At 38.8% G+C, this 21611-nt stretch overlaps 4 protein-coding genes across 4 annotated transcripts; 2 read left to right on the top strand and 2 right to left on the bottom strand.

Annotated features, from left to right (window-relative positions):
• The first annotated feature begins 83 nt into the window (after positions 1-83).
• Positions 84-1148, top strand: LOC128736808 (microfibril-associated glycoprotein 4-like). The gene is made up of 3 exons (XM_053831297.1): positions 84-238; positions 304-966; positions 1031-1148. Exons 1-3 carry the CDS (start codon positions 84-86, stop codon positions 1146-1148), a joined length of 936 nt encoding a protein of 311 aa, XP_053687272.1.
• A 575-nt stretch (positions 1149-1723) lies between these two features.
• Positions 1724-2931, bottom strand: LOC128736807 (microfibril-associated glycoprotein 4-like). The gene is made up of 3 exons (XM_053831296.1): positions 2780-2931; positions 2028-2717; positions 1724-1946 (listed from the first exon to the last, which is right to left on the bottom strand). The coding sequence occupies exons 1-3, from the start codon at positions 2929-2931 to the stop codon at positions 1829-1831; spliced, it is 960 nt and encodes a 319-aa protein (XP_053687271.1). The 3' UTR covers positions 1724-1828.
• Positions 2932-3238: 307 nt separating this feature from the next.
• On the bottom strand, positions 3239-4366 carry LOC128736806 (angiopoietin-related protein 1-like). Its single transcript, XM_053831295.1, has 3 exons — positions 4212-4366; positions 3484-4146; positions 3239-3425 (listed from the first exon to the last, which is right to left on the bottom strand). The coding sequence occupies exons 1-3, from the start codon at positions 4364-4366 to the stop codon at positions 3308-3310; spliced, it is 936 nt and encodes a 311-aa protein (XP_053687270.1). The 3' UTR covers positions 3239-3307.
• Positions 4367-11460: 7094 nt separating this feature from the next.
• LOC128737854 (microfibril-associated glycoprotein 4-like) lies at positions 11461-12658 on the top strand. The gene is made up of 3 exons (XM_053832588.1): positions 11461-11649; positions 11704-12357; positions 12418-12658. The coding sequence occupies exons 1-3, from the start codon at positions 11498-11500 to the stop codon at positions 12533-12535; spliced, it is 924 nt and encodes a 307-aa protein (XP_053688563.1). The 5' UTR covers positions 11461-11497; the 3' UTR covers positions 12536-12658.
• Positions 12659-21611: the final 8953 nt, after the last annotated feature.

Raw genomic sequence — 21611 nt, 5'->3', positions numbered from 1 at the left:
CATATTATTAGCATGGCTGCCATTGAGCATTGTCAGCCCAGCATAGCACTCACAATCGAGTGTCAGACTCAGACTATTGAACCATGGCAACCGGTAGCCTACTGAGCTACCTAGTGATTGTACCAGTGCTGTTAGCTTGCCTGTTGTTGGACCGATCGAAACAGGAAGAGCCGAGTGTCGGCGATCTCGGATTCGGTTTGGAACTGATTCTTGCCAAATTGGACGAACTAAACCTCAGGTGAGTACACTTTAGCACCCTCGGTTTGCTATTGAATCGGTAATGTTTTACCGTTTTTATCACAGGATTATGACCTTAGAACAGCAGAATCAAGAGCTTACTGAAATGCTGAACAAAACCATGGGTTGCATAAAAACTCCAACAGCAGATCAATCCAAAATTGGTGTGAAATCTGATCAAATCAGTGCGTCCATTCAAAAATTTGACGAAAGCAAAGTGTACAGATCATGCTCGGAGGTTCCTTCCGGAGAAGCAGGTCAATTTTTGCTTCGTCCTACGGAAGACGCTCAACCGTTCAATGCTTCTTGCAATAATACCGACGGAAACGGGTGGATGGTCATACAGAATCGTTTCGATGGTTCGGAGGAGTTTTATCGAAACTGGACCGATTACAAGAAAGGGTTCGGTAGGCTGGATGGTGGTGAGTTTTGGTTTGGTTTGGAGCGGATTCATCAGTTCACCGGCAGTCGTCGGCATGAGATAATGTTCGAGCTAATGGATGCTGGTGGGAAAGTTGCCAATCCTAGGTATAATCCGTTTGCTATTGGTAGCGAAATGGAAGATTATAAACTGAAGGAGTTGGGTTCGTACACTGGCAGTGGTGGTGATTCCTTTGGATATCATCAAGGAATGAGATTTTCAACGCCTGATCGTGATAATGATGTACATAAGTATGATTGTGCAAAACTGCATCACGGCGGATGGTGGTATAAGAAGTGTTATCTCAGGTAACAATGAAGAGGACTTGGGGAAAAAGGAATTGTTTTAATGGATATATTCTAATTTTTATAGCAACCTCAATGGCAAATACAATAGTGGTCAATTGGATTACGAGTCTATGTGTTGGAGCTCGTTTACCGGCGGTAACATAGGTTTAAAGAGTTCCAAGATAATGATAAGAGAAGTTTGAGTTGTGTTACGGTTCAAATGGAACTTTGTCGGATGCCATATAAGGAACGCACCTTCTTTCCTTCGTATGATCAAATCCGAACTTTCTCAAAGCTTTAGTTTTCTTGGCAAAATAGAAACAAATAAAGTAACAGTGTTAATAATACTGGTGCCGGTGGTGTTCTTGAATAGAACGGATTTCACTACACAATCGTCCGGCACCCTTGCAACGTCACCGGCCCACCGTAGTCTCCCAACTTTCGCCAAATGTACGATGAGAGTCTCTCTAAGTAATGCCTGCTACTCCTGGTTCATACGTCTACGCCACTCTCCGCTTTCCGTCTGTACTCCGCCAAAAACTGTGCTTTCTCGTCCCTACACATATCAGACTTAGGTAGAAGCATATAAGCATATATATTTAATGTAGTTTTCTTCAACAACGTTGGCAATTTTTCATATTTTTATATGATTGTCAACACCTCTTTAATGAATAAAGCTATATGTATTTTAGACAGTAAAGTCTCACGCGATTACATTATTTTGAATTTAAAAAAACTACAGAATGATATGATAAAAAATATGGATTTTATTACCACTTCTTGTTGTTTCGTTAGCAATCTATTCCCAAAAGGAGTTATATGCGCTTATTTTGTGGTCATCCAACAAGTTCAGCAACTCAGGTCGAGAGATTCCCACAGTAACTCAAACTTCGCGTATCATCATCTTGGAACGCTGCAAACCTACAGTCGCTCGGGGAAATGAGTTCCAACACATGGACGTCACATCCACCTTGCCGCTTTTATATTTGCCGTTGAGATTGCTACAAAAATGTAAGATCTAATTATTAAACAATCCCTTTATTTAAAACCAAACCGTGTGTATAGTCTTAAATGAACGTTACCTGTAATAGCAACCTTTATACCACCATGCACCTTGATATGTTTCTGCACAACTTGATGCAAATTGATCGTTATCACGATCATACGTTGAAAATTTCATTCCTCTATGATATTCAAATGAATCACTACCGGTGCCAGTGTATGGACCCAGCTCCTTTAGTTTATAACCTTCTGTTTCACTACCAACAGTAAACGGATTATACTTCGGAGTCGCAACTTTCCCAGTAGAATCCGTTAGCTCAAACATTATCTCGTGCTTACGGCTGCTGGTAAATAGGTGAATCCGATCTAAGCCGTACCAAAACTCGCCATCTAAACTCCCAAATCCGTGCTTGTAATCAGTCCAGTTTCGATAAAAATTCTCCACACCATTGAAACGATGCTGTATCACCATCCACCCGTTTCCATCGGTATTGTTGCAAACAGCATAGAACGGCTGACCATCTTCCGTCGTAGGACGGAGCAAATATTTTCCCTCTTCGCCGGACGGAATCTCGGAGCATGACCGGTACACCTCATTTTCATGAAATTCTTCAGCAACTACCAACTTGTCAAACTCAAAACCACTCGCACTCATACTGGTTTCATTCGATTTAGCGGGATTAATTTGTGGTCGATCTTTTGCTGGGCGTTTTGTGCAGCTCATGGTTTTGTTCAAAATTTCCCGATTCTGCTGTTCTAAGGTCAGTATTCTGAAATTAAAAGCGAAACACTACAGCGAAGTTGAACAAAGGGATATTCCGTGCACACCCACCTGAGATTTAACTCATCAAATTTGGCAAGAAGCAATTCCAAACCGAATCCAAGATCGGCCGTCGATTCTTCCTGTTTCGATTGGTCCAGCATCAGACAAGCTAGAAGCACTAGTACGATCACCGTGTTGCGAAGCAGGCTTCCGGTTGCCATGGTTCACTAATAAGTTATGTTTGACACTCAAATTCACTCAAATTGACAGTGCAGTCAGTTTTTAGTGATAAGAATTGCTAATAATAGAGAATTCAAAACCTCTTCGAATGAACATCACTTTTGTTTTTTTTGTGATTTAAAGATGACGTAACTCAGCAATGGTTAAACCACAAATGCTTCATTTCATTCGAACGGGGATTCACGTTTCACATTGTATGTGTAAAATACCTAAGTGATTTTTACAAGTCCTCTCACTGGGAAAAGAATGAACATTTTAAGTGGCGTTTGTACTTGTTGCTACCTTTTTTATTTTCCCAATTTTATCAACAAATTTTTCCGTTTTCGAAGAAAGTTCCAGGTGAATCGAGGCCACAACTCAAACTTCTCTTATCATCATCTTGGAGCGCTTTAAACCTACGTGACCTCCGGTATATGAGCTCCAACACATAGACTCGAAATCAAATTTTCCACTAGTGTACTTGCCATTTAGGTTGCTATAAAAATTAAAATAAATTCATTTTAAACAATCAATTAAGTTCTCTTTAATGTTACCTGTGATAGCAATTTTTATACCACCATCCGCCGTGATACATTTTTGCACAGTCCAACGTATGTACATCATTATCACGATCAGGCGTTGAAAATCTCATTCCCTGATGATATCCAAAGGAATCACCACCACTGCCAGTGTACGAACCCAACTCCTTCAGTTTATAATCTTCCATTTCGCTACCAATAGCAAACGGATTATACCTAGGATTGGCAACTTTCGCGCCAGCATCCTCTAGCTCAAACATTATCTCATGCCGGCGACTGCCGGTGAACTGATGAATCCGCTCTAAGCCAAACCAAAACTCACCACCATCCAGCCTTCCGAACCCATTCTTGTAATCGGTCCAGTTTCGATAAAACTCCTCCGAACCATCGAAACGATTCTGTATGACCATCCACCCGTTTCCGTCGGTATTATTGCAAGAAGCATTGAACGGCTGTGCGTCTTCCGTAGGACGGAGCAAAAATTGACCTGCTTTTCCGGAAGGAACCTCCGAGCATGATCTGTGCACTTTGCTTTCGTCAAATTCTTGACTGGACGCACTGATTTGATCAGATTTCACACCAATTTTGGGTTGATCTGCTGTTGGAGTTTTTATGCAACCCATGGTTTTGTTCAGCATTTCAGCTAGCTGTTGATTCTGCTGTTCTAAGGTCATGATCCTGTGATAAAAAACGGTAAAACAAAACCGATTCAACAGCAAACAGAGGTCCTAAAGTGCACTCACCTGAGGTTTAGTTCATCCAATTTGGCAAGAATCAGTTCCAAACCGAATCCAAGATCACCGGCACTCGGGTCTTCCTGTTTCGATCGGTCCAACAACAGGCAAGCTAACAGCACTGGTACAATCACTAGGTAGCTCAGTAGGCTACCGGTTGCCATGGTTCAATGGCTCAAGTCTGACACTCGATTGTGAGTGCTATGCTGGGCTGACAATGCTCAATGGCAGCCATGCTAATAATATGCAGAAGCTGCAAACTGGTTTTGAATGAATGAATTGCTTCTTCCTTTTTGTGTGGTTGAAAAATTACGTTACTCAATAAAAAAAACAACTGCAAACATTCAACATTCATGAACGTGCAGTACCGCAAATGTTGAAAAATGAATTAATTTTCAAATCAATTTATCATTTTAAATTGCATTCAATACAACATAAACTACAAGATTTACAAAATACATGTCTCAAGCATAACTTAGCTGATCGACGTAGGGCTTCGTAAGCTTGTCGATGTACGTAAGCTTTTCTACAAATTGAACTGCAAATTGGACATAAAGTTTGATTTGAAATTAGACCTACACACTTAAACTTTTTTTTACCGAACTCTGAGCAGCCGAACGTTCGGTAAAATTTGATGGTGCCAATCGACGTTTACGGATCATTAGTAATGTTTGGTATCATAAAAAATTTTTACCGAACGTTCTGCTGTTCAGAGTTACGATATTTTACCGAACTCGGTACTTTTTTTTAAGTGTGTAGATTTAGAGTAATTTGGACTGGAAGTTTTGCTTGGAATTAGACATTAAATTAGACTTAAAATAGAATTTGACGGTATTATTCGAAATTGGACATGAAATTTGATTTGAAATTTGAATTGAATTAGACTTATAATTAAAGTTGAAATTTTCCTTGAAATTGGGTTTGAAATTAAGAGCGAAATTAGACATGAAATCGGGCTCAAGGTGAGTTAAAATAGGTGATCTAGTTTTCACAGTTTGTAGAACATAAGTGCGCGGAGCGATCGGCTAGCAACCATCGACGTTGTTTATACACATTAAACAGTTGCCGCTTTGAAAATAACGGGGATCGTCAAAGGTAACCCAGCGGGGGTGATAAACAAATTTGAACATCAGAAAACCTCTCTTGACTAACCTTGATCGGGCTTACAATCAGACATGCAATTGAAGTTGACAACTTGACATAGAGCTGAATTTGGACTAATTTGAATTTGAAACTTTACTTCAATCCGGACATTGAACACGAAATAGGACACAAAGTTTTACTGAAAACTGAAATTCACATTTTTCGTATTATTCTCTCACACGTTTTGCTCTTTTCTGTTCCGCTTTTTCTCTTTTGCAGTTCCGTTTTCCTCTTTTGTTACATTTATTCTCCTTTTCTCTACTATTTTCTCAATTTGGTTCACACTGTCCATTCGTTTTTCCGCTTTTTTCTCGTTGTTCTTTCCAGTATTTCCTGTTTCATTGTTTCCTGTTCCAGTTTTACTTTTCTTTACAGTCCTGTTTTTCCTCATGGTTTCCACACGTTTTTTATTTTTTTATGGGTATTCAGTCTTTTTCCCCCTTTTTTAGGTTTTAACTTTTTGTATTTTTTAACTCTTTTTATCTCCTCTGTTGGGGAAGAATAAAAATGCTTAATGCGAGAAATGTAGGTTCAGGCAAACTGAACATTCTTGATATTAGGCCAAAAATATAGACTTAACGAAGGTGAGAGACGAACTCACAGCTCCCAATCTCTAGTTGAGCGTGTTGTTTAACCAATTACACCACTAAGCCGTCTATACTCTGTGGTCTTATATCAAGATTTTGTTAGGACGCATGCTTGATTCTATCATTCATTCTCCGTTCATTCTCGTTTTCGTCTTCGTCTGTGCCGTTTTCCTCTCGCCTTCCGTTGAAGCCGCCGAAATTTTTTTCCGTCTTTCTCTAATCTAATCTAATCTCTCACTAACGCAGCCAATTCTTGAATGCATCCTGGAAAATGACGATTACTTGAATCAATTATTTTTCTTGTTAACGGCCAGAGAGAATTCTAAGGAATCAAGTGGAACCAGAAACAATACCTAATTCTATTAAACTCCTTGAAATCTATCGGAAGGAAGAAAGCGTGGACCTCCCGTACCAAACGCTTCCCATAGAGATAATGATTTATTTACAGTCGTTGGGAGTATCTTTGCTAATAAAGGTTGAGTGATACTCCGGAGCTTCGGAGATGGAACTAATGGCATTTTGACCTAGCCTTATTTCGCTCTTTGAAAATAGATTAGTCTACCAAAAATATTAGTTTAAATAATCTAACACTTGAAAATAAAGTCATTATGTTTAATGTGACCTAAAACTACAGCTGAAAGCTGAACTGAAAACCACACGACCCGCACCTCGCACCTCCTAGCTTAGCTATACAATAGCTATACTCAGTTATACAAATTGAAGTGTCTCCATGAATGACCACGTGAAGGCGCTAGGTAGGGGCTTGGGATGGCTAGAGTTATGTTAGGTGCTTTTTTCCTAGTTGCCTTCCCCATTTCACTCCCAAGCCCCATTTTTCCGTCTTTTTATTCGATTGATTTTTTACTCCCTTATTTGTCTTTCTTTTGCGTTTTTTTATCTCCCGTTTTTTGTCCCAAATTTCTCCTTTTCCATCTCGTTTTACCTCTTCTTCCCATTTTTCTCAATTCCTCTATTGGTTTTCTTTCTTCTCTCTCTCTCTCTCTCTCTCTCTCTCTCTCTCTCTCTCTCTCTCTCTCTCTCTCTCTCTCTCTCTCTCTCTCTCTCTCTCCTCTCTCTCTCTCTCTCTCTCGCTCTCTCTCTCTCTCTCTCTCTCGATATTCTCCTTTTCTGTTTTGATTACTCTTGTGTTTTGTTTCGCTTTTCGCGAGCCTGTTTCGCTTTTCCTTCTTCAGTCCGCTGTTTCCGTTTTTTCTGTTCAATTTCCCTTCTTTGGTTGTACCGTTTTCGCTCTTTTTCTGAGTCCTGAATTAACTCTGTTCCATTTCTCCCCGTATTCAGGCTCGTTTTTTTCCTTTTTTCCTATCTCGTGGTTTGTTATTTTCTAGCACGTTTCGACTTCTTTTTTGTTTCGATTTTTACGCTTCCTAACGCCTTTTCTATTCCATTTTTCGTTCATTCGTCGTTCGTTTTTTTCATTTGTCTGTTCCGTTCTAGCTACTATTATTACTTACATTTCAGTTTTATCTCTTTTGTCTTCTGTTTTCATTTGCGTCTCCCAATTTTGTTTGGTTTTCTGTCTCGTTTTTCCACTTTTTCTGTTCCCGTTTCTCCATGAGCTTTCTAGCACTCCAAGTAGAGTGTAGACGGGGTAAGAAAAAATTAAAAGTAGGCCAAAATCATCTCGAAAAAAATACAAGAAGAGTCCAAAAAGAGTTCTTCAAGAATCCAAGAAGCGTCTACAAAGATTTTTAACGGAGGCAAATAACAGTCTACCTGGAACTCTTTTCAAACCTTTTTGGGCTCTTTCTTAACTTTCTTGAATTATTTTCATTCTCTGTTTGCCCTCATACTAGTTTTGACCCTTTTGGGACATTTTTTAAAACGGTTTTTTCACGAACTCTTTAGATGTGTTTTGAAGTCTTTTTGATTCGATTACATTTTGTTTGATTGTTCTTGGACAGTTGTTGAACTATTTTTGGAAGGTTTTTGACTTTTCTTGGACTTTTGCGAATCTTTCTGGACTTTTCTTGATCTCTTTTCGGATTTTTGGCACTTTTTTCCTTTTTGGGCTATTTTTTAACTTTTTTTAATCTTTCGGGCGTTTTTTGAACCTCTAGGAGTCTTTTTAGCCCTTCTTATGCTCTCTTGGAATCTGTAACTTTTCTTGAGCCATTTTCGAAAACGTCTTGGATTCTTCTTATAGTTTTTTGGACTCCTTTTGGACTTTTTCAGAACTTTTTCTAAATTCTGTTGGATTTTTTTGGCTCGTTCAGGCCAATTTTTGAGCTGCAAGATGATTGGTACTCATTTTGAACTTGTTGAAATGTTTTTCTATTGCATTTTTTCGAACCTTTTTCTGAAATGTTTTTGGACTGCTTATGATTTCTATTGGAGTATTTTGAGATTCTATATTGGACGCTTTTCAAGCGCGTTTTGGATTATTTTCGATTGTTTTTGAATTATCTTGTGATTAATTTTGGACTATTTTTAGACTTGTTTTTCTAATCTTTTTAAACGCATTTTTAGACTCCTTTTTTTTTTTTTTAAATAAACGATTATTCAATACTTTAATGATCACAAACATTTTCAACACACATTTCAGGCACATGAGAGCCAAATCCGCAGAACTCGAACTTCCTGTTTTTACATCCATTGCTTACAATGTAGATTTAGATGATTAAATTAAGAAACTAATAAATTACTTTCCATTTACGGTGTTTTCCGTTAATAGATGAATGTAATATTTTATTTTCATTTCATATTTCTTTATGTTCTTCTTTATTTTTATTTTATAATTTTTCAAAGTGTTTCACAACCGGGCACACTTTGCTTTTGGTCAAAAAAAAGGCGATTAGAACCTACCTTCCTACCTCAATTTTTTTCTAGAAAGTTCGATATAATACCTTTTCATTTGCTGCGTCAACGCTTTAAATTGGTCCAGTGGTTCAATACTTATGATGGAAGGTAGGTAATAATTGCATTTTTTGAACCACTCTAATTCAGAAAGGTCCCTTGTAGGGGCCAAATAAAAAATTACGGGAAAAATTGAGCGAGCTTTAACAAAATCAGAGCAAATTTTTTTTGAATTATTTTCATATTTTTGCCTTCCCTCGTCAGTGCTTCCCTAGCACGGATGACAGAAATATATACGATATAAGCTATGGGTTAAGCTTCCTTATGATTGTATTTTTTTTACGCCCTATAAAATCCTCTCGAAAATTGTTGAGCAGATGCTGAGCGTGTGTTAGAGCTGAAGCACTCGCTTCGCTACCGTGAAGGAATATCTCGCTGCTGAAGTTCCGGAATTGGCAGGTATTTCCTGCTGCTCGCGACAACGAAACGATCAGAATTATCGTCACTTGCAGCTGGCCATCCGCAACAACGAAGAGTTGAACAAATTGCTGTCCCGTGTCACCACTGCTCAGAGAAGTGTCTTTCCGAACATCCAAGCTGTTTTGTTGCAGCCCAAGAAGATGGAAAAGAAGGCTTCAATTTCCAACATATCACGTCGAAAAAATGTTCTTTTAAGGACAAAACATAATGTTCAGGAAGATTTGAGGAATTTTCGCTCACTGATTTTAATTCTATTTAATTTAGACTGATTCTAATTGTTCGCTTCTTATCAAATAATTTTAACCGATCACCTCTCGCGCTTCTGTTCGCTTGTTGCTGCTGGTTGAATTGGCCGTCTCGGAAGGTAAGAAGCAGCCAACAAATATACCAGCTCGATGTATTCGGTCAAGCGTAAAAATGCATAAAACCATGGGTTTAACAAAATGAAAGTTTTAGTAACATCTTTTGCATCTTCATATAAGAATTTGTTCGTTCTTCAAAGAACGGTTTTCGTTAATTGATGAAACGTAGGAAACTTGGAACTTAGGGCTTTCCACTCGGTTTTCTTTAGCAACACAAATTTATCCATCACCAATGGTACAGTAATAATATGCAGCGTAATTTTTCCTTGGCAGCCAAAGGCGAATGGCTCACTGGTAACTTTGCTCTTTTGTTCAGACTGAAATTGAAATGCTCCATATTATTTAACGTAGATGATAGAATGAAGGACCATGAAAAATAGGTGTGGGCGATTCTTGTCGCTTGCTCTGGTACATAACACGTGGTAAGCCGGCTAACAGTATTATTCAAACGCTAGCTGAGCTACTGCCAACATCTTATTGGTATCTTATTGTCTGGACGCGACAAAGGAAGAAGCACCAAGGGCAAACGAGTCACGCTCGACTCGTGCACGTCTGCAGTTCCCGGTCGGTCGTGTTCATCGGCTGCTGAGGAAAGGAAAGTGTGCTGAGCGTGTGTTGGAGCTGGAGCACTCGTTTCGCTGCCGTGATTGAATATCTGGCTGCTGAAGTTCTGGAATTGGCAGGAAATATGCTGCTCGCGACAACAAAACGACCAGAATCACTTGCAGCTGGCCACTTTGGACTGGTATTTCATCGTGACTCAGGATCATACACGAACGCCTTCGTCGATCGCATAGCTACCGGTTGGTCCGTTGCAACAAGCAGTGCCTCGTTTACGGTTATCGGTATTCCAATTTACCGAACAGAGAATTACGTTAAGTGCGTTAGTACAAGTTTATTGCAAGCTGGAGTTATGATAATCAAACAATCGGTCCTTTTAAGGACTACACAACGATTGAAGAGTTTATTATATTTTCTTGCCCAGTTAATACCATAATAACACAGGCAACGAGGGAAAGGTTGAATTTTTCGCCATTGCGGACGACCAACAAATGACGGAAATAAGTTTTCTGGTCACGGGCGACATTTTCTGCGACTTCCACAACGTCTGCAGGTTGTAAATGCTTTATTATCAGTGTTCTTTTATAAGCTGCAGAAAAGTTGCGCAAAATTTTCAACTTTTTGAAAACTCGCGCGTACCGTCTACCGATTAACTGAGGAAAAGCACTATTCAACGTCGAAACAGATCATAAAAATTTATTTACTGTTTGGTTTAGGATACTGATACTACTGATTAGGACTTCAAGCAATTTTTCATAGAAGGTTGACACATTGAACATTGTTCAACACGTCGCGTCGACATAAATTGAAGTTTTCAGAGAGCACCAAAATATCGCACTCGTGACTAGAAAGCTTTCGTCGTAGATTGCTAGTTTTGACACGTAAACCCCGCACATTCTGGTAGTACACGTGGTAGGAAGGTTTCCGTTTTCGGCGGCATTTTTGACTGCGGCAGTTGAAAGTTTTGATCTGGAAGGATACGTGTTTCAGCTTGCAAATACTCGCCTGGTGGGCGATGTTGGAACATTTTCGATTTGCTAAAACTGTAGGGTCAAGACGGCTTTGGCAGCTGAAACGAATGATGGATTATCAAACGAACCGATCAGAAATAATCGAAAGATTAAAACGAAATTGACACAATTGAGTTAGATTGAAAATTACAATCAATCGAAGATTGTAATAATTTTTTGGTTACGTGATCTTTGAACTACACCAAAAATATTCAAGAACGTTGTAAATCTTCTAATATTAGCTCTTCTTATCAACAAACAAGCTGCATTGCTGTTCAGCGTTCTCAGTAGCAGCATAGCGCTCAGATTCCACTGTCAAATTTAAACTTTATTGAACCATGGCTACCGGAAGCCTACTAAGTTATTTAGTGGTTATTCCAGCGTTGTTAACCAGTATGTTGCTGGACCAATCAAACCAGGAAGAAACGGGGGCCGATCTGGGATTTGGTTTGGAACTAATTCTTGCCAAGTTGGATGAAATGAACCTCAGGTGAGTGCACTTCTTTTTTCCATTTTTTTTCACTGTTTTAAGCCATCATTACAGAATCCTGAATTTAGAACAACAACTAATGAACCAAACCATAGGTTGCCTAAAAACTCCAGCAGCAGATCAACCAAAAGTAAGCACCAAAGTTAAACAAACAAGCACTTTTGATGCGGCGGCTCCTCAGGAATTTGATGAAAGTGAAGTGTACAGGTCGTGCTCGGAGATTCCGGACGGAAAGGCGGGGCAATATTTGCTGCGTCCTACGGACGACTCTAAGCCGTTCTACGCGGTTTGCGATAATACCTACGGAATCGGTTGGATGGTGATACAGAATCGTTTCAATGGGTCGGAGAATTTTTATCGCAAGTGGAGTGACTACAAAAATGGGTTCGGCAGTTTGGAGGGCGAATTTTGGTATGGTTTAGATCGGATTCATCTGTTCACCAGCACCAGCCGACACGAGATAATGTTTGCGCTAACGGATTCCGGTGGGAAAACTGCGATCCCGAAGTTTAGTTCGTTTGCTATTGGTAATGAAACGGAACTGTATAAAATAAAGGATTTGGGTTCATTCACCGGCAGCGGTGGTGACTCATTTTCGTATCATAGAGGAATGAACTTTTCAACGCATGATCGTGATAACGATCTATATTCAATGAATTGCGCAAGAAATTATTACGGTGCATGGTGGTATAAAAATTGCTATCACAGGTAAGATCAAAAGCGTAAAAGGGATGGTATTGATAATTCAAATAATATGTATTTCCATAGCAATTTGAACGGCCAGTACACTAGCGGCCAGTTTAATCAAAAGTCCATGTGTTGGAACTCATTTCCGAAAGCGAATACAGGTTTGCAGCGCTCCAAGATCATGATACGCGAAGTTTGAGTCATTAGGAATGTCTCGACCTGCCTTGAACTTGCCGGATGCCATATAAGGAGTGCGTCTTCCTTTTTCTTGAACACAGAGCCACCGTACCAGAACCGAATCGAACAGGAGGCATAATAAAATCCACACTTTTTATCGTATCATTCTGTATGGCATCTCATTCGACTTCCATGTGCTCCCGACTGGACGGCGAAGGTAAATCGTCGTCGTGAATAAAAATAGCTACAGTGTGCAGCACCTCCTCGCGAGATTGGCGATCCGTAGGATGGTAGGTAGGTACCTACATATCGAACACACCTGAGTTTCATTTGTTTCGTACCTGCCAGCCATAGGAAGCGATCGACCGGCTGGCTGGCTGGCGCGGGAAGTAAAGAAGATCGGTCCAGCTTCTTCTTTGATTCCGTCGTTCCGCTATCAAGCTGGCGGAAAACGTTGCGAAAGAATTTTGCTACATGTAGTGCGCGTGGAACTTGCGCATATTTCGTGATTTAGCTTCATTTTGCTTTCGGTTGGAAGTTGAATACCAACTACCTAATAATACTGGGTGGTTGAAGCTGATAATTTAAAGATTAAACCTATTGCAACACTTTGTGGGTGGATACTATGGTATGCATGCATGCAATGTACTCAATTAAGTAACGTTTATAGCTTGAGTAATTGTTTTACCCTCAATTTTTATTCACAAACATATTAGTAACTTTTGCCATTTTCTGCAATAATCAAAAATGTTATCAAAACTGTTCAATTTTTAGCTATTGTCACTAGCAGGCTCTGATATAAACAAAAGGTGGGCAAACTGGTATTTCAAAAGAATGTTTTGGTCTGGAAAAAAACCGAGTTGGTCGAAAACTTGGAATTCAAACTGGATTTGAAATCATTAAATTTGACGTAAATTTTAACCTGAATTTGGAAATAAATTCTAATTAAATTGGCTTAAATTCGAACGTGTAATTGAACTTGACTTTGGACAATCAATTAGACTAGAATTTGATTTTAATCTGAAGTTGCAATTTTACTTCAAACCGGACACGGACACGAAATATTCTGTCCCTTTTTTTGGTTTCTGGTCAGTTTTGTCAATTTCACTCGATTTTGTTATTATTTTTCCTGTTTTCAGTTTTCTCTTCCCCCTTTTTTCGTTTTCAATTTGCCAGTTACTCATTTCCTGCCATGCCTCATTTCCCATCCTTTTCTCTCTAGATTTTTTCTTTTTCACTTTTTGTTTTCTTTTTATGTTTCGTAATCCCTCACAACCCTCCCAGATGGCCTCGTGATATGACGCTGGTCTAAAAAGTCAGCCGTTGTATGTTCGAATCTCAGCAGGGAGAGACTGCTAGAGTCAATAGGATCGTAGCACTGTAATTCCCCTGTTCACTGACAGCTGGGCTAACAAAGTCTGTCGAATAATAATAGAAGATCCGATTTCGGAAACGGAATGTAGCACCTAGATTTTGCTTTATCTTTCCTCCCATTCTGTCACGGTTTTCCTTTTTTTATATCAATTTTTTTTCCTTTTCTACCTTGCGCGTTTCCCTTTGTTCTGGCTCGTTTGTTCAATTTTTGCACCATTATACTTCGAAAAGCTTCAAACCCGTTTTCCTTTGAAATTGAAATTGAAATTGTGTTAGAGATCCTAGTAATCCATGAATTTAGTTAGTCAACAAACGTATTATCATTTTGTTCTACCATTTGCTATTGGAAGTCTTTCTATTAGGTTATATGGGGAATCAGTAGGTCCTATCCAGCTTTTTACGAGCCATACTTAGTGTTCGACATCGGAACGAAAATCGAGGTCCGAGTTCCGGTCCGGATAAAAATCGGAACGAACTTTTTAGGTCCGATTTCGATCCGGTCCAATTTGGCTCTGTTCCGGGTCCGGTCCGATTCCGTTCCGGAAGTCCGAAATTGTCCTGATGCCAAATTTACCGGTTTTAAAAAAAGTAGGAAAACGTCAAAGTTTTGAATGTGTGGAACTTGTAATCTGTAGCTTATAAAGTGTAAGCTTCTTCTCTTACCCTTACGGGTCTCTAGCTACTTGAAACCGATTATTTAAAAAAATTTAAAAATGCGGCACGATTGACAGGTGCTTCACAATTTTACCCATAATGGAAAATACCAAACAAGGATCATTGTCCCAAAAGTTAGAATATGGATTTTCCGACATTTCCTTAAAACCGTCACAGTGTGTTCTAGGGATGGGAACTATCATTAAAAATCGTTACTGATAACTATCAGTAATTTCAGTACGTTACTGATAACTATCAGTAAATATCAGTAATTTTACTCATCAGGACACTGAAGCAAAAAAAAAAGGAAATTTTAATATTGCTGATTGCAAGGAAAGTTGAACCATCCAAAGTGCGATATCGCTCATAAAGGTGCTATTTTGCATTAAATCGTTTCGGTATCTTCGGCGCACTTTTTCGTTATATTCCATGCAATAAGTGCGCCGAAGAGACCGAAACGATTTAATGCAAAATAGCACATTTATGAGCGATATCGCACTTTGGATGGTACAATTTTCCTTGCAATTGACAATATTATAACTGCGTTCTTCATTGTAAGTTTGCTTTGTAATTTACCAAGCGGGCTTTATGGAGGCTCGCGCAACTACGGTCCAGATTTTTACCACCCAGCAGATATGTTGGGCACGATGTGCACGCATCACACGAACCAGTCGATCAAGACCAGGAATTGCACTTATTGGATGAAGACGGTTTCCCAGATAAACTGACGCTACTGATCAGAGCTATTGGATCGAGTGGTGTGTTTCGTGCGCATCTCGGGGACACACCCTTCGAGACTAGAAACCTTGTGATGGCGGAGGCAACCTACGCCAGATTGAAAGCAGTAGTCTGGGAAGATCAGATTAATAATAAATACTTCAAAGATCACAAACATGAAAGGAAGTGGCTCCAAGGGACTAAACGCAAGCCTCTCACGGATGGTAACCCTTGACGGCGACGAACTAGAAGTGGAAGATGAATTCGTGTATATTGGATTGCTGGTGACCGCGGACAACATTAGTAAGGAAATCCAGCGGCGCTTCAAGCGGGAAATCGAGCCTACTTTGCCCTTCGCTATACGCTACGATCAAGAAGCATACGCTATCGTACGAAGCTGATAATGCACAAATTTTTTATTAGGGCAGTAGTTCTTTATGAACTCGAAAGGTCGCTCACGGAGGATATACGCGCCCTTGCCTTGTCCGAAAGGTACTGTGGATATTTGGTGGAGTACAAACTGAAAGTGAAAAGTGGTGGAGACGTATGACTCACGAGCTACAGGCATTGCTTAGAGCGAATCCCATCGTACATTTCGCGAAAGTCAGTAGGCTACGGTGGGCCAGACACGTCGTAAGAATGCCGGACGATAGTGCGACGGAAACAGATATCTTCAACAACCTCACTGGCACCAGGAACAGGGGGTTCAACGTGCAAGATGGCACGATTATGTCGAAAGTGATTTGTGACTTTTGAAACGACTGGAAAATTGGCGACGTGTGGCCAAAGTTCGAGTTAAATGGAGACGACTGCCTGAATCAGCACGAGCTACCCCGGCTTTAGGCTACTGACGTTGACTACGATATATTGTGTCATCCACGTTTATGGTACGCAACTACCGACCAATAAGTTTAATCTAACAAATTTTGCTAACGGAACAACGTAACTATATCAGTAAAAGTAAAACCCAGGTGCTACATTATCGTTATCGAAACTTGACCTTCTGTTTTTAAACGACATTGGATTTTTCATGCAACCCATGGTTTTGTTCAACATTTCGGTAAGCACTTGATTCTGCTGTTCTAAGGTCATGATCCTGTGATCAAAACATGAAAAAAAAAACAATTCATCAGCAAACGAAAGTGCTAAAGTGCCCTCACCTGAGGTTTAGTTCGTCCAATTTGGTAAGAATCAGTTCTAAACCAAATCCAAGATCACCGGCAATCGGGTCTTCCTGTTTCGATCGGTCCAGCAACAGGCAAGCCAGCAGTGCTTGTATAATCACTAGGTAGCTTAGTAGGCTATCGGTTGCCATGGTTCAATGGCTTGAGTCTGCAACGCGATTGCTGAGCCGGCAATTTTAATAGGCAGTACAGCCTGGGTGATGATTATTGCAAACCGGTTTTAAATGTGTGAATTGCTTCTTCCATTTTGTGCTGTTAAAAAATTACGTTTCTCAATAACAACCAAATGCAAAGGATATTTTACTACAACTTAAGAAAGAAACATTCGTGTTTCGTGAAAATGCAGTACAGTTTCTTCAATTCGGCATGAAAATACCACATTATTCTGCCAATTTATCATTTCACGTTCAATACAACATGAACTACAAGATTGGTTTGTTCATTTTCAAAAATATATTTCTTTCAAGTCCTATACAGTTTAAGAGTTACGCTATACCAACGAATCATAGGGTCTAAGGATAACTTGAATTCGGTATCCGTGGATCCCTTAGCTAGCTAAAGGTTGACAAACAACGAACCTGATAATTGTTGTTTAAATGTAAATTTAAATTTCCTCCGTCTGTTGGGCGTCCTTTCCACACGAAAAGTTCAAGAGCTGTTGCCTGCGGAGCGGATAAACCTAAGCGGCTTGAGATTTGCAGGATTATGCAAGTAAAGGTGAAGGCGAACCCTCAATTTATGGAGAACATTGTTGTTGTTGTTGTTTTTCATATGTGTTAAAGTGTGCCGTCGCATGCGGTGCCCTTGTGTGCTATGCGTGATGTATGAATTCGAGCAGTTTTCAGATACTAATTTAACTCTCAACACGATACGTTTAAAATTAAATTGCAACGAAACTAAAAGAGATAGCCGTTTCACGCCAAAGAACAAATTATAGAATGATACCAGAGGTTCAAATTGGTAAATAAAAGCAATAAAATTTTCATGCTTTTTGGAAATAAATTGATGAAAATGCCGTGAGAAACACTTATTTCAGAACTCTTTGCGTATAACTAAATTTCTTCTCAGCTTTCGAATGAAATCAACATACTTTTCAGCATACTTTTTGTACTACAACTAATTTAAGGCAAACCGAATTGAAAATTAAAAATGTTTAATAACTCTGCAATTTGACCATATGCGTAGAAGAATCTTTTTCTTCAAATGTAGTACTCTATGATCCCCTGAAAAATTTGCTAGAAGTTGAAAAACTTCAGGGAGGGAAAGATCTTGAAATCACGCATACTTGCCTAAAAATGTAGGCTGACAGACCCCGGTTTCAACTCCGACCTCAGGACCGGGACGTCATGGATGGCAGCAAGCAATATGGCTGTAGGTGTTCTTTTTAATCGTCACGTGTTTATAATATGTGGTAACATAAATTTTTCCGCAAGTGAGCTTTAACATCTCCTTTGAATTTCTATTGAATTCGTTCATTTTTTATTGAGACAGGCAACATATTTGTAGGATAAGAATGTTAAATGTTGAAATGAATCAAATATTAAATGAATAAAATGTACTCTGTCTAATGCAAATTGGCGGACTTCGGATATCAACTTGAGAAATATGTATCATTTTCTTTTTTCACGTATAATATTATTTAACTTAGAATTTTATTTAACATTTTATTCATTTAATATTTGATTCATTTCAACATTTAACATTCTTATCCTACAATATTGTATCGTGGTATTGCGAAGTAAGAGAAGGACTTTTTCATCAGCTCCGTGTTCGGCCTTCTGAGGATTAGATTAGCACGACCTCTTGTACCGTAGCTGTGACTTGAAATGTCGATCCGCATGTTGTGGTGCGTATTTGTATTGTACAACATACTATGTATTTGTACAACGCATTGTAATTCCCGTAACGCTGATACTGGCAGTACAGGTCCATCAGATTCTCTGTATAAGTGGATTGTCGGGTATAAACGGGATTTTTGGGATATAGCCTTTAAATAACGGTTTTGTAGACGTTGAAGCGACATCATCTGTGCTTTGTTTGCAGCTCCCCATATCGAAATAAGGTACTGCAGCTTGGACTGAACGAATTCATGATACCGTGTTAGTAGCTGTTTACGTGGAAGAAATTTGCATGTTTTCCACAAAAAACCCGATTTAATCCACCTATTGGTGAAAGGAACCTTAGGTATACCATCTCATTTGTCATTTAAGTTAGAATTCGACACGCCTTCGGAACATAATTCAACTTTTATAACACTATGACAGTTATCATCAATACATATGCATGGCTATGTAATATACTGATAAATTTGGATAATATTTCAAAGGAATCAAAAAATGTTTTCCTTTTATTTGTAATTTGTTATTTTGAGTTAAAAGCGGGGTCGCATTCTGGGGTTTGGTTTAAGGGGACATGAACGACTAAAAGTTTTGAAAAAATCTTTTTTTTTAATTTCAGATTTCGATTCTGCAGTCTTTTCCGCTTATTTTGATACTAATTTTGTAATAATCCGACCACGGGAAGTGGCCGAAAAATGATCAGACACATAAGCATTCCAGTGCGGCGTGGAACAACTTCAGCGGAATAACATGCCTCTTCTGGAAAACCACGATTTTTAAACTTTATGTACCTTTTTCTCGGAAATGTATTGGAAAAAACTTGTTTTGTTTTGTTAGTAGTAGCTTGGCAAAGGCTTTTATTTATTTATTTATTTATTTATTTGACTGATGTTAGGCTCTGCCCATTATCGATATTAAAAAAAAAAATGTTACATAGTTATTACCTACTAATTACAAATAATTTACATAAAATATTCTCAGATTATCTCTAATTTGCTTCTTGGTCAAGTCAACATTTATAATGTCACGATGATTGTTAAATGTGGCCATCATTCTATACATTGGCTCATTTCTGGCGTAATTTTGAACTCTATTTGTCAAACGAAAAGGTCTAACACTTCTTAACGACGAACGTCCTTCATTCGCGGTCACTTGGCTTAATAAATATGGCGAATTATACCTGCCGGCGAGTATGTCCTTTAAGAACAGAGCATCTGTCGTACGCCTTCTGCTCTCCAAACTTTCCGTTCCAACCAATAAGCATAACGATTTATAGTTAGGCATCTCTCCGGTCCATCCTAATTTCCGCAGGGCATAGCGAATAAATTTCTTTTGGATTCGCTCAATTCGCTTTTTGTGCACTTCGTAGAATGGTTGCCATATTACACTTGCGTACCAAGGCATTGTATAATGAGATGATAGTATGCGGATCCTTTAATTCTCCACTGAGTCGTTTGATCACGCCAAATAAAGAATTTGCTTTTGCAACAACCTTTTCAGTATGCCGGATGAAGTTAAGCTCGCTGTCCATTTCTACCCCCAGATCGCATACATGGTCTCTTCTTGGTATTATTTCACCGTCCATGTAATAATCAAATAGCAATTTATTTGTTTTTCGGGTATAGGACACCAGATTACACTTCTTCGTATTAACTTTTAGGCCGAACGTTTTGCAGAATCCGATGAAATGTTGTACACCATCCTGAAGAATTCGACAGTCCTTAACAGATTTCACCGGGAGAAAAACCTTCACATCGTCAGCATAAATTAAGATGTGAACTCCAGGGAGAAGTTCCGGGAGCTCATTCATGTCTGTGACGAAAAGCAATGGCCCAAGATGACTCCCCTGAGGGACACCAGACCAGACCGGGAATGGAGCTGACTTGCTCTTGTCAATCTTGACATATTGCGATCGATTCTTTAAATAGTCGCTTATCCACCTCAGATTTATACCGCCTATTCCATATTTTGGCAGCAATGTTGCGATCGCATCAATATTTATTACGTCAAAAGCCTTAGACATATCTGTGTAAATTGTATCTACTTGCTTTTATAACTTTTTAGTGTCGTAAATACAACACAGCTTGAGAAAAACGAAAAAGAAAAAGAAAAGTTTGTTCCAATACGTTGTGTAGTTTCTGAGAAAAAGGTACATAAAGTTTGAAAATCATAGTTTTCCAGGAGCGGTCTTTTATTCCGCTGAAGTTGTTCCACGTTGCATTGGAATGCTTATGTGTATGATCGTTTTTTAGCCACTTCCCGTGGTCGGATCAAAATAAGCGGAAAAGATTGCAGAATCAAAATCTGAAAATAAAAAAAAAATATTGATTTTTTCAAAATTTTTAGTCGTTCATGTCCCCTTAAGGGGGTACAGTACTTTTCCAATTTGAAAAAATCGAAATTTTTTTTATTGATTATTTTGAAAGATTGACATTTTGACCATATGTGTTTCAAGTCATTTCGATGAATTCCAAAAATTGACAAAGTTACAGCTATTTGTACCGCGCATGTCTGGAGCGATTACACAGCGAATAAAAACTTCAACGTCGTTTTTCTCGAAACCAGGTTTTGAAAGTCGGTACCATAAATATCTCAAGAACGGCTCAAGCAATTCTCATGATTCTTTTTTTGTTTCAAAGCCAATAAAATTATCTAGTGTTTGACCCATCGTTTTTTTGATATTGTAATTTTTGTATTTTTTAGAATTTCTTAAAGTCAATTTTTTCGACTAAAAACCTTACTTTTATGTTTGAATATCCGCCATTTTGTTGTGCGTTCGAATTTCAAAAAAAGGATGGGTCAAACACGAGATAATTTAATATACTACTTTCATGTCGTTTTGGAATTTTTCAATTCGAGTAAGCCCCCCAGCGCCAATCCATGGTACCGTAAATCATGTTTTTTTCGAATGATCATGTTCAAGGAGCCGTAGGGGAGAGGGGAAGAGGTTCACATATGCAAACAAAATTGCAAATATTAGTATGAAGTGCAATGTTTAGAATGCAAAAAACCCGAATCGATTCGCTTTTCGCGTTATCGAGAAAAAAATATTTGAAATAAGGCAAAAAATATGGCGTAAAAAGTACTATGCCCCCTTAAGGAAATGTCAAATATTATGGCTCGTAAAAAGCTGGAAAGTAACGAGCTAAACAAGGAGAAATTTTTCCAAACGTCAGTACAGCATTTAGGGTAATTTGCCAATTGTTGCACGCCACCCAATTATTGCACACTTCGTCGTTTTTGAAGCTTTTCTCGGCGGTTTATTATGTTCACGGTGAAGATCGTTAGAGTCCAGCTGTGTATTTTTTACTGATTTCAATACTTACTTACT

This window comes from Sabethes cyaneus, chromosome 2 (genome assembly GCF_943734655.1).
Source record: "Sabethes cyaneus chromosome 2, idSabCyanKW18_F2, whole genome shotgun sequence".
Classification (NCBI taxonomy): Eukaryota; Metazoa; Arthropoda; class Insecta; order Diptera; family Culicidae; genus Sabethes; species Sabethes cyaneus.
This window is presented reverse-complemented; position numbering and strand designations above follow the sequence as displayed.

What these genes read in the sequence shown, in the direction of transcription:
- LOC128736808 (XM_053831297.1), top strand. Translation starts at nt 84, where the DNA reads ATGGCAACCGGTAGCCTACTGAGCTACCTAGTGATTGTACCAGTGCTG. An exon ending in TTGGACGAACTAAACCTCAG is followed by an intron (nt 239 to 303) that starts GTGAGTACACTT and finishes TTTTTATCACAG; the next exon opens with GATTATGACCTTAGAACAGC. An exon ending in TATAAGAAGTGTTATCTCAG is followed by an intron (nt 967 to 1,030) that starts GTAACAATGAAG and finishes TAATTTTTATAG; the next exon opens with CAACCTCAATGGCAAATACA.
- LOC128736807 (XM_053831296.1), bottom strand. Translation starts at nt 2,931, where the DNA reads ATGGCAACCGGAAGCCTGCTTCGCAACACGGTGATCGTACTAGTGCTT. An exon ending in TTTGATGAGTTAAATCTCAG is followed by an intron (nt 2,718 to 2,779) that starts GTGGGTGTGCAC and finishes TTTTAATTTCAG; the next exon opens with AATACTGACCTTAGAACAGC. An exon ending in TATAAAGGTTGCTATTACAG is followed by an intron (nt 1,947 to 2,027) that starts GTAACGTTCATT and finishes ACATTTTTGTAG; the next exon opens with CAATCTCAACGGCAAATATA.
- LOC128736806 (XM_053831295.1), bottom strand. Translation starts at nt 4,366, where the DNA reads ATGGCAACCGGTAGCCTACTGAGCTACCTAGTGATTGTACCAGTGCTG. An exon ending in TTGGATGAACTAAACCTCAG is followed by an intron (nt 4,147 to 4,211) that starts GTGAGTGCACTT and finishes TTTTTATCACAG; the next exon opens with GATCATGACCTTAGAACAGC. An exon ending in TATAAAAATTGCTATCACAG is followed by an intron (nt 3,426 to 3,483) that starts GTAACATTAAAG and finishes TAATTTTTATAG; the next exon opens with CAACCTAAATGGCAAGTACA.
- LOC128737854 (XM_053832588.1), top strand. Translation starts at nt 11,498, where the DNA reads ATGGCTACCGGAAGCCTACTAAGTTATTTAGTGGTTATTCCAGCGTTG. An exon ending in TTGGATGAAATGAACCTCAG is followed by an intron (nt 11,650 to 11,703) that starts GTGAGTGCACTT and finishes CCATCATTACAG; the next exon opens with AATCCTGAATTTAGAACAAC. An exon ending in TATAAAAATTGCTATCACAG is followed by an intron (nt 12,358 to 12,417) that starts GTAAGATCAAAA and finishes GTATTTCCATAG; the next exon opens with CAATTTGAACGGCCAGTACA.